Raw genomic sequence first — 13,187 nt, forward strand, 5'->3', positions numbered from 1 at the left:
TATATATATATATATATATACATATATACACACACACTCACACACGCACACACACACACACATATATACGACAGGCTTCTTTCAGTTTCCATCTACCAAATCCACTCACAAGGCTTTGGTCGGCCCGAGGCTATAGTAGAAGACTTGCCCAAAGTGTCACGCAGTGGGACTGAACCCGGAACCATGTGGTTGGTAAGCAAGCTACTTACCACACAGCCACGCTAACAATCCTACCAGCTTGCCGCCTTAAAGCTGACAAATAACGACAAGATAAACCTATTTGATGTTTTATTCATGTGCTTATATAGATATCAGCATATTTGCATTGGGACATGGAAGAGATAAGGATGCATGTTTGTGTGTGTGTGTGCATATTTGTTTTTCATTTGAGATTATGAATACTTAAGAATGTGTGTGTGTGAGAGAGAGAGTCATTCTTTTAGTCATTCTCTTGTTTCCATTGTTGAATTGCGACCATGCCGGGGCACTGCTATGGAGGGTTTTGGTTAATTGTGTTGACCCCGTTACTTATTTTTAAGTGTGGTAATAATCTTATCAATCTTTTATTTGTTGAACTGTTAAGTTGTAGGACATAAAGGAAACAAACCATTTTCAAGAGATATTGGCATTAAAGACAGACATGAGAGAATGATACCTACACACGTGTATGTGTCTGTGTATTTGTATATATGTATGTGTATCATCATCATCATCATCATCATCATCGTTTAACGTCCGCTTTCCATGCTAGCATGGGTTGGACGATTTGACTGAGGACTGGTGAAACCGGATGGCAACACCAGGCTCCAGTCTAATTTGGCAGAGTTTCTGTATGTGAATATATGTATGCATGTGTATATGTATGTGTGTGTGTATATGTGTATGTGCATGTATTTTTTTGTGTGTGTATATGTATATATATATGTGTGTGTCTATACACATACATATATACATATACACACACATAATCACAAATGCATACACATTTGGTTGGTGAAACTGAAAATAATCTTATAATTACACACATGTACACATGCATTTGAAGTATGTAAATATATTTTTTATTTGCATTTGTAATTACATCTGTAATTTTACTCTAGTTGAGGGAAACAATAAAAAAAATTTTAAAAACTAGCATTTCTGTAACATTTTTTTATCTTTTAATGTTTTGCGACTCATTTACAATCTGGTACGTTTCACATGCTTTATGTAATACACATATCATGACTTGTAAGCATTAGCATTTATCATTCTAGCTACATCAGAGAAGGAGGTAATTGGAAATTGGATACAAGATAGCCTCAAGTTAATGTGAATGAAGGCAGTTTCATATTACCAGGAAGTTACTTGAAATAGGAGTAGGCAGCTTGAAGTCATGACACTGGTTCTTGAATTGCCCTCACTTATGCCAATGTAGGATTTAGGAAATTGCTTGTCACATTGTACTGACGCAGTAGCTTGAAGCATTAGTGAAACATAAGCTTTGCATAAATTGTTTAATTATCAAAGCTCCTTCCTTTGGCAGTTGCAGTTTTCTAGATTTACATTTTGTTGCCCATTCACATAGCTGTTGGATGACTTATTCAGTAGCTTGGGGTGCCTGATACTTGCAATAATGTCTCCCACATTATTCTTGCAACTATAGCTTACTTTTAAGTTTTTCTGGTTGAATAATCTTTAATATTTATGATCTTTAAGACAGTGAGCTGGCAGAATCATTAGCACAGTGGACAAAAGGCTTAGCAGTAATTTGCCTGTCTTTATGTTCTGAATTCATATTTTGCCATTATCTGCTTTGCCTTTCATCATTTTGAGATTGATAAAATAAATACTCACCATCACCCATAAGTAGGGACTTTTTCCTATTTCCCCTGTTCTCTCTTTCTGTCTTACAAGTTACCTAGCAACTTCACTACTGCCAGTGGCATGAGAAAGAAGCACCCAGAATTGTTGGCGTCGTGCAAACATTTGAAACCAATATTTATGACCTTTAAGGAAATGCTTCTGAGATTTAGGAAGCACTAGTTGAGGATGAACTTGGAAATTATCTCTAAAGTTAAATTTGACTCGAATGGAAACAAGTAAAAGAACAAAAGAATAAGAACATCACACACACGCACAACCACATGACAGGCTTACACAGTTTTCATCTACCAAATCCACTCAGAAGGTTTTGGTTGCTTGGCTGTGGGATTGAACCAGAAACCATGTGATTGGGAAGTGAACTACCTATTACTATTGCTTCTCGATTACTGTCCTTGTATGTACTCTTGTTAAATCTCTTGCATTTTTACTCGATAGTGTACATTAAGAGCTTGCTTGTATGAATACAAGTAAGTTCTTATCAAAAAACAGAAAAAAAAATTCTTCAGAGTTCGTTTTAATCATTATATTGGATTTAAGTTGTATTTTTTAAAAAATCTTACTTTACATTTAATCTCCAAGCGATCCACTTCAAAATTTTCAAGTAAGTGTGTACACAAGTACACCTTCTCCCCCCTCCACACACACACATAAATATATAAGTGATTACATAATTGTGATTTAATGAATAAAGGAAAATATTTATCAGGAGTATCTCAAGTAAAAATAAACAAGCCCATGTCCAAGCTTATGCATACACATAGCAGAATGTTTACACACTCACATACTCACATACACTATCATACACACACACAGACACACACACACACTCTCTCTCTCTCTCTCTCTCTCTCTCTCTAGAACATTCTATTTCTCCCTTTATTCATACACACACCTCCATATACATATACTCGTACACACACTCATATACACAGACACTCATACACACACATCACTCATACACACACACACACACACATCACTCATACACACACACGCATGCAAATACATGAGAAGCAGAGATAACCAACCTATTTCATCCTCCTCCTTTATCTTACCTCCTTCCCTTTCTCTCTTCCTCTTCCTCTCATTCTTATTCTGTGAAGCATATTTTCTTACCTTCAATGCCATATTCATTTCATATATTTACTCCTATCTCGTTTTTGTAGATCACATTTCAAACTATTTACTAGAGATTTGTATGGTGACACTGTGCTGAGGCTAGTGTGAGGCTGTTGAGACTTTGGCGCAGTTTTGGGGACTGGTGAGCCTTTTTGGGATTGTGGTAAAGCTGATGGGATTATGGTGGTATTGTTGGGATTGTGGTTGTGATGTTCTGGAATGTTCTGTGGTTCTTCATAGGTAGGGAGTTATCTCCCTGGTGCAACTGTGTATGACAGGAACTGGTCACGCTTATAAATGGTGGTCTTTTGGAACGCAAAGCCAGGAATTTTTTTACTGTAATGTTCCCCATGATACATAAGAATGCCTAACATTTGATACATCGGTGCATTCCAGTATGTTTAATCTATGGACCATATTACCTGGATAGCAGTCTTGTGGGTTATATGTTTTAGAATTGGATCTGATCCTGACTTTAAAAAAATAAAACATTTCAGTAGTAAGGTTGTTGGGACTCCAGTATGGCTGTTGGGACTGTGGTATGGCTGCTGGGACGGTGGCATGGCTGTTGGGATTGTGGTGAGGGTTTCTGGAACTGTGGTAAGGTTTTTGAGACAGTGGTATGGTTGTTGGGATTGTGGTAAGATCTTTGGGACTATGGTAAGGGTTTTTGATATGACTGTTGGGATTGTGATGGCAATTTTGGGTCTGTATAGTATGGTTGTCAGGACTGTGGTATAGCTGTTGGGACCACAGTATGATTGTTGGGATTGCAGTAAGATTTTTGGGACTGTGGTATTGCTGTTAGGACTGCTGTGTGGTTATTGGGATTGTGGTAAAGACTACACTACTAATACTAATATTGCTCTCTTAAAGCTGTTGTTTCTGTTCTTTGTTTCAGACATATTTTACATAAATCCTGTGTGGATCCATGGCTGTTAGAACAAAGAAGTTGTCCCATGTGTAAAATGGATATCCTTAGAGCATATGGAATGCCCGTAAGCATTGTTTATTTTTTCATTTCCTTCATATTCTTCAACAAAGACAATAAATTGATCCTGAGTCACCAACATGTTGGCTAGCCTTCTCAGTTCTTGGTTCAAACCCTGCTTAGGTCCAATGTTGTCTTTCATCCTTTTGGGATTTACTTAAAAATAAAAGTACAAATCCAGGGGTAGGGATGCGGAAGATGGATTGGCAGAACTGTTCAAGCATCGGACAAGATGCCTTGCTGTAATTAGCTTTTCTTGTAAGTAGATTTCGGGTTTAGCCCCACTGTGTGACACCTTGGGCAGGTGTCTTCTACTACTATACCCTCAGGTCAACCCGTACCTTGTGAGTAAATCTAGTCAACAGAAACTGTTGTGTGGAAGCCTGTTGTTTGCATGTGTTTGTGTTTCTTTGTGTCTGTGTTTGTTCCTCCAACAGACATACGCACACTCTATTTAACAACTGTTGGTTTGTTAGTGTCCCTGTAATTTAGCAGTTTGGGAAAAGAGACTAATAGAATAAGTATGAGATTTAAATAAAAAAAATAAATAAATAAATAAATAAATACTGGGTCAATCTGTTTGATTAAAATCCTGAAAGGCAGTGCTCCAGCATGGCCGCAGTCCACTGATTAAAAAGATGAAAGAAGCGGAATATAAACACCACAAGACCCTTTATTCAAACTTCTATTGATTCTACAAAGATGAAAGAATTTCTTTATAAAAAGCTGAGATAAAGACCGGGCAGAAGGCTTTGCTTACAGCAGCTGAGGATAATATATGTAATTTTTGTATTTAGGTAAAAAAGACATTAATCAAACAAATAACAAACAGGCAAAAAAAAAAACCCAAAAGAAAAAGTAGCTTGTCACAAAAGCAAAATCCTGCTTAAGGATTACTTAGGAAGATTACGTGTGTGCGTGTATTTGTTTGCGTGTGGATGCATGCAAAGGTCCTCGTTGGCGAGAAGGGAGCCCCCAGGATATTTTATATGTTTGTTTCAATGTTATGTAACAAAGGTTAGAAGCCAAGTGTGTTGCGTTTGTTTATTTGGATGAAGCAACTTGTTTTTGAACAGTGAAAAAAGAAACGTGTTGTCTTAATACGTGCATCAACAAAACAAAAACAAAACACTTGAGTTTAATGATGCTGTAGGGGCCGTTGGCATCATTGTCAACAACATGTTGCCATCATCGTCATCCACATTGGCAACACTTGCCTTTTTTTTTTTATATGGTTTATTTAAATTCTAGCCCCGAGGCATAAGTGTAGCAGCTGTACATTAAATGTGGGTAATACACAAACACAAAGACAAATAAACAACATAATCCATTCGTGTACACACACACACACACACACACACACGCGCGTTTCTATATTTATGTATAAACAAAGTGAGAGAAGCAGTATTAATACCAAAAGGTGGGGTATTCAACACTTCAGGGTGGATGTGGCATGGCATGAGAACACACAAATCAGCACAGTTGTGGCTGTGTGGTAAGAAGCTTGCTTCCCAACCACATGGTTCTGGGTTCAGTCCTACTGCATGGCACCTTGAGCAAGTGTCTTCTACTATATCCTAGGGCCGACCAAAACCTTGTGAGTAAATTTGGTAGACGAAAACTGAAAGAGACCTGTTGTATATGTATATATATATATATATATATATATATATATATATATATGTGTGTGTATATGTCTATGTGTGTCTTTGTGTCTATTTTTGTCCCCCTCACCCATCGACATTACCACTTGACAATCGGTGTTGGTGTGTTTATGTCTCTGTAACCTAGCAGTTCAGCAAAAGAGACTGATAGATTAAGTACTAGGATTCAAAAAATAAGTCCCGGAGTCGATTTGTTTGACTAAAACCCCTCAAAGTGGTGCCCCAGCATTACAACTCAGTAATTGAAATGAGTAATAGATAAAAGATGTAGATACATAGATAGATGAATATATACATGGAAGGGCATCCAGCTGTAGAAACTCTGCCAAATCAGATTGGAGCCTGGTGTAGCCATCTGGTTCACTAGTCCTCAGTCAAATCGTCCAACCCATGCTAGCATGGAAAGCAGACGTTAAATGATGATGTTTGTGTGTGTTTTGAGTGTCCAATTTATATTCACCTTATAAAGGTAGTTTGGCCATACTAAACTATAATTATTTGTAGAATATGGAAAAAATTATTTTGGTGGAGTTAGTTATAAGATTTTTTATAACTAACTCCACTTTGCAACAGAAATGATATAAGAACCTTCTAATCCCAAAACAAATCAAAAAGAGATGAACACAAAACACTTAACCTTTCGGACAATAATCTTTCATCAAAAGAAAGAAAACACTGAAGGACGAGAATAAAAAAGAAATGTGGTGTGTGTGTGTGTGTGTGTGTATACATAGCTATATAATTGATTTATAATTTTGTGTACATTAAATACACTAAGCATGCACAGAATATAAGCATTCAGCTAAATGAAATAAAAAAAAAAACACTCATGTCTTCCAAGGTAGATATAGACGTAAGCCAAATTATTATAGGTTTACTGCAATTCCTTTGTGACATCCTTGACCTAGTTTAACTGTTGGGTTGTATTTTGTAGAGTAAAGTTGATTAGTTACGGTTTCATCATAATATATTCAATGTATGTTGTGAATAGCACTTATACACTTGTTTGATTTACAAGTTTGTATGTCTATGCACAATAAACTCACCCTGAATAAAAGACTAACACATGTGTCATCAGCACCATTATCTACTTTATGTCTGGTTTTCTCATGATGTCATGGATCAGATGAGACCTATTGAGGTTACGTGGTATGGTTGGATGCTGCTCCTATTGTCAAACATTACTTGTTTCTTCAGTGAGGTTTGTTACATTCCTTTGGTGTTTACATGTTGAGACTGACAAAGCTTGCGAGCTATGAGACGTGACGTGTTGTTTACGGGGAAAGATAAACAAACATCAACATTGCTCAGATGATATCAATATGAAGACATGGAAAAAAACAAACCTCCCCTCTCTCTACACATGCACAGATATATACATATGTATGTAGTATATATGAATGCATATGTATATATATATATATATATATATATATATATATATATATATATATATATATATATATATATATATATGTATGTATGTATGTATGTATGTATGTATGTATGTATATATATATATATATATATATATATTTGTATATATGTGTGTGTGTGTGTGTGTGAAGTGTGGAATTTGTGTACGTATGTCTGTAAGTGCAGGAATGAACTTTGCACCCAGGGGGTGCAAACCCAGACCTAAAATTTTTTACAAACAAGGTCAAATTTTTTTTCAATCTTAACTTCAAAACAAACACAGGTGTATTAATAATTCTTGTCATTTGATATATTTGCCCATCAATCAGTTCAGGTAAACCCAATAACGCAAAAGTTAATGTTTCAAATCAGTTCAAAAATGTTTCTATGCTTATTTATTTTGGTGGTGAAGTTTTTCAGGAGTATGTTCAAAGCTTCCAGCTGCTGACAGTACTTCACCCTATAGACTGTTTCAATTTGGTTTAATTTCTCGTAACAGACGACATACTTCACAAGGCATAACTTTTTTCAGGTGTGCTCTGTTTGGGAGATGGACTTCCCATTTTCATTAGGTACCAACTATTGCCGTTTTCGTTGGATACGATTATAGAGGACCCACTTTTCATTATTTGTGATGGAAAGATTCAGTAGAAAGTCTACTGTTACGTGTCAAGGAGAGGGCAACGCCTTAACTAAGCTGAGAAGCTGTCAGATGATGAAAAATCCACTGATCAAGTTCAGACACTTTACCTAGTCCATGAAGGTGTTTTATATATACGTATACTCACTGACACACATACACACATACATACATACAACAGGGTCCGTGTACCAAATTTTGCTCACAAGATATTAGTCAGCTGGGTGCTGTGGTAGAAGAGACACACTTCTGGTTCCATGCATTGTGGTAAAACCCAAAACTAGTGGCTGCAAAGTGAATTTCACAACCACACAAACATGTGAGTATTTTTGTGTATCTGTCTACCACAAACAGCTGTGTTGTAATTTGTTAAAAACATCAAATCTATTAATTAATTTGAATTATTTATTACCTATTAACAACACTTTGCATCCATCAGTAATGCCTTTTGATGAGGCATAAAGTACACAACATCCCATCTTCGAGTCACCATGAATCCTTTCCTTTAGACTATTATATAAAATGCTACTGGAAGTGAAAGTTGATCGTTGACAGGACAGCTTAGACTAAATACGTGACTTAGTTTGTGTGATTTGCATGTGTGTGTATGTTGGTAAATATTTGATAAAGCAAATTCTCTCGTGGTAAATATGGAGCTTTAACATTTCAAAAAACAAACAAACTGCATTCTAAAAGCTAAGTCACCTCCTGAGGGACCCCAGAATATATTACAACCTAGAACAGTTGCTAACATTGTACAAAGCTCAAATTTTGACCCACATAACTAGCATATTTCTTGATATACCTTACATGACATTGCTGCTACTACAAGTACAAACATATGTCCTAGCTGATTACTAACTGATAAAGACCCTCTGACTTGCAGACAGGTCGTCTCTTGTCCAGCTCTTCTGTCACTACTGTGCCTATTCTACTCTTTGGAACTAGCTAGTTGCAGGTCACTTGCATACACCTACTTTTTCTCATGCCAATGAAGGAACCACTAAGTGGTCTCTAGACTTCACAGTTGCCCCCCACCTTATCAAATAGAGCTACATTTTCCTCTAATTACACTCCATTGTCTTCACCCTTTTCTAAATTGCTACAGGAAGCAAAATGTACATACAACTATTCCTACCCCTTTAATACTTTAAACCCTCATCTCTTAGTATAAAGTTGCATCCCTGTCTATTGTGTGCCGCAGTCAGTCAAGTGGGATCTTTGTCATGTAAGTTGCATATATGTATATATATATATTCCCCCTGGATAAGATGCTAGTCCATTACTAGATTAGTCACTTTTGCCAGCTGAGTGGACTGGGGCAACACAAAATGTGTTTTACTCTTGAACACAATACACCACCCAGTCCAGGAATTGAAACCACGAGTCCAACATCCTAACCTCCTAAGCACTAAGCCATGCACCTCCACATGTGTGTATGTGCGTGTGTGTACGCATGTGTGTATGTATATAAACGTACATACACAACCAACTCTTTCCTGTTTAATATCAGAGATATTATATAATATGGCTTTTAATATAGCAAGCGTGAGAGCTACTACTACTATCAACTAACTTCTACTTTTCAGCAGGTAAAAAGAATAAAGAAAGAGAGAAAGAAGAAAGAAAAAGCTGACCCTTACCCCTCACCATCACTGCCCACCCCATCACTTGCCTTCCAGGTTCTAACAAGTAAAATAGAAACAGAAAGAAACAGGAAGTCTCTTTACTGTGGCTCTGAGGGGATGAGTGAGAGATAGGGGTGTGTATGCCCTCATGCACCAGACAGTGTGGGAGGAGGGGGAGTCGAGTGGAGTAGGGGTGAGGGCTAAGTTGAGGGTGATGAGAGGGGACTTCATCTCAATTTACCTATTGTTTATTGTACTCTGTGACTGATTTGCTTTTCACAGCTTAATATTTCCACTGAGTGGAGATGGGCACAAAAAGGATTCGGTGAGGGTAGATTCAACCCCCACCCCCGTGTCCATTACAGTATCTTTATCTGGTCAGTTTCTTTTTGTTTGTTTTACATATATTTCTATCTCCTTTTTTATTCTTTAGTTTTTAGTCTCATTTTCCGGCTTCCCTCTCCTCCTCTCACCCCCCCCCCACTTGCTACTCTCACCACCAAAACAAATTTAATCTGATTGTTTTTTTCTCTTGTTTTTAATTTTTTCTTTTCTTTCCTTATGCAAGGTGAGGGGAGGTGCTTCAGGCATGGCTGTGTGGTTAAAAAGCTTACTTCGCAACCACATGGATTCAGGTTCAGTCCCACTGCATGGCACCTTGAGCAGGGTCTTCTATTATAGCCTCAGGCCAACCAGTGCCTTGTATGGTATCACTCTCACCAGAGACCCACACAAAGACCATTACCTACCTACTGGTCAAGACTTTGTATTCTCCATTGCACACCCTACTGTGTTTCGTGTTCACAGAGTATTTGATAAAGCGAATTCTCTCGTGGTAAAATATGAAGCTTTAACATTTCAAAAAAGACAAAAACTGCATGTCATGATGTCGGCGTCTTGATACCTGGCATCAATCATCGTGATGCAAGTAACTCTTTTCCAGTGTTCAGATGATTCCCACCCGTCCTTGTCAGCTAACTTTTTCTCAATTACAACTTTCATTTTTATGCTCTCCAACGCTGTTGACTGTTCAGCAAGCAGTTCCTCAATAAAAGAGACATACAAAAAAAAATCATCAAATTTAGCCCAAACACCTTGCATATATACATGTGTGTGTGTATACATATATATATATATATATATATATAGACACACACAAGTATATATTAAACTGGAAACTTCACTAAAAATTACTTACATTTTACTGTTAAGTTTCATACATATTTATACAATTATATATATATATTCAGTTAAAATATGCGTTTTACTCCATTTACTAAATTTATATATTTACTCAAGAACCCAAAATATCAAGGAGTTTCTACTTCATAAACAGGAGTTACAACACAGTCATTTTGTGATCTTTGCTACCCTGGTATCTATTAACCAATTTATTTTGTCCGAGTTAATTATTAACTAAGAGAAAATAAATACATATAATAAAACACATATATATATGTATATATATATATATACACACACACACACATGCATACATATACATGCACACACTCGCATATATATAAATATATATAGATTTGTGTATGAATGTCTATGTATGTGTGTATATATATATATATATATATATATATATATATATATATATATACATACACACATACACACTCATGTGTACGCCCACACACTGACAAATCCTCTTTACGATAAATGATCTTTGCATCTAAAAAAAGAACCTGCTATTTTTGTAAATAATCTCCAGGTGACTAACTTCTAACACCTTTTGATTAGATATTTCCATAAAGGTAAACAAGATTAGTAACAGTTGTCGTATCGACTCAGCAGGTGATTTCAGCCAAGAGCCTAAGGTATAGACTTAAAAAAAACAATTAACAGCAATGTGATGGATTTATTATATTGGTTATTAAAGAGAATATTACAAAAGGTGATGTAGAATGGCAAGGATTGCATTGGCTGGAGTGTAAATTCTTGACAAAACACTTTGGTTCCTGAATATGTGTTTACATCAAGGCAGCGAGCTGGTGGAAGCCCAACTGCCAAGTTACAGGGATGTAAACAAACCAACACCAGTTGAAGGGACAAACATAAACATGTGCACATACAAACACACATACATATATATATATATATATTATATTTCGTCTGTCCTTATGTTCTGAGTTCAAGTTTTGCCAAGGTTGACTTTGCCTTTCATCTTTTCAGTATCGATAAATTAAGTACCAGTTGCTTATGGTTGTAAATATTATCCAATATTATTATGGTTGTAAATATTATCCAATAATAATAATAATAATAATAATAATAATAAATTATAAAATAAAGAAAATAGAATTAATTTTTAAAAAGCCTATACCACCAGTTGTGTAGTTTTACAATATCTTTTGGTCCTATCAAATCACAGATGCCAATCACTATGATATCAAACTGATACAATTGAATTTTCCCAGGAGGTAGTGTGACTTATTAGTGTTGCTCTCAAGCTTACTGTACAATAGCTACAGACTTAAAATACCTGTACAGTATCTCCAAGCTTAGGATAGTTGTACCATAGGCACAGGAGTGGCTGTGTGGTAAGTAGTTTGCTTACCAACCACATAGTTCCGGGTACCTTGGGTAAGTGTCTTCCACTATAGCCTCGGGCCGACCAAAGCTTTGTGAGTGGATTTGGCAGATGGAAACTGAAAGAAGCTCGTCGTATATATGTATATATATGTGTGTGTGTGTGTATTTGTCCCCCCAACATTGCTTGACAACCGATGCTGGTGTTTACGTCCCCATAATTTAATGGTTCGCCAAAAGAGACCGATAGAATAAGTACTAGGCTTCCAAAGAATAAGTGCTGGGGTCGATTTGCTCAGCTAAAGGCGGTGCTCCAGCATGGCCACAGTCAAATGACTGAAACAAGTAAAAGAGTAAAGAGTATACCTACAGACTTTAAATACCTGTAGAATACTTCCAGATTTAGAATACCTGTACAATACCTACAGGCATAGAACACCTGCAGAATACCTACAGATTAGAATACCCATTGAAGACCTTCAGATTTAGAACACCTGTAGAATACCTACAGACTTGGAATACCCATACAATACCTATGGACATGGAGGCTTAGGCTACCTGTAGCCTGCAAGTTCTGGGACAGATGGATACTGGATTTTGAGGGAGAAACTGAACAGCTGTATCACTGGAAATGGCAGTAGAGAATTTAAAAAGAAATCATATGCTCTTAATCTCTTAGTTATGGCCTTAGTTCAGCTAATTCATAATATGACAGATAAAGATTATACCAATTATTTCCTATTCCTAACAAGACGGATAGCGATACCTAGTAAACCCTACTTATAACAGGACAGATATAAATACTCCGTCACTCCTATTTATAGCAGAACTGTTAAAAATACTCGTTTATATCTATTTATAAGAAAGAGAGAGAGAGAGAGAGAGAGAGAGAGAGAGAGAACAGCTAAAAGATACTCAACCAGCCCCGTACGTAATAAATTTGCCAAAGTCAAGTCTAGCGGCTTTCAGACATGGAAACATGAAGGGACGTAACTAAATACTACAAGACGTTAAGCCAAAACATTCTACTCTCCCTGCCACTCACATCTCTTTCTCTCTCTCTCTTGTTGTTCCCTTTTCAGACTGAGAAAGAAAATAATAATAATAATAATAATAATAAACAAAACAAAACGAAAGCTTGATGGGTGGCAGTTTTTTCTTTTTGTATGTGTGCCAGTATTTGCGCATGCGTAGAGAAGGCACTGCCGTTGTGGGTGTGAATTCGTTTTGGTAATCAATTTTCACCCTTGCCAAACATCGGGCTGGGAGCAAAGAATCACTTACATGGTCGCTCAGTCTGCTAGAGATAGCAGTCAAATCTCTTT

At 36.6% G+C, this 13,187-nt stretch overlaps 1 protein-coding gene across 1 annotated transcript in view; it reads left to right on the plus strand.

The window, feature by feature from the left end:
- The first annotated feature begins 3,855 nt into the window (after positions 1-3,855).
- Positions 3,856-13,187, plus strand: part of LOC106881231 (uncharacterized) — a 12,986-nt gene continuing 3,654 nt past the window's right edge. The window contains exon 1 of the mRNA XM_014931540.2: positions 3,856-3,983. Within this exon, the coding sequence (XP_014787026.1) occupies positions 3,945-3,983 (39 nt within the window). The 5' untranslated portion in view covers positions 3,856-3,944. The remainder of the gene's footprint in view (positions 3,984-13,187) is intronic.

Source organism: Octopus bimaculoides, chromosome 13 (assembly GCF_001194135.2).
Source record: "Octopus bimaculoides isolate UCB-OBI-ISO-001 chromosome 13, ASM119413v2, whole genome shotgun sequence".
Taxonomy (NCBI): Eukaryota; Metazoa; Mollusca; class Cephalopoda; order Octopoda; family Octopodidae; genus Octopus; species Octopus bimaculoides.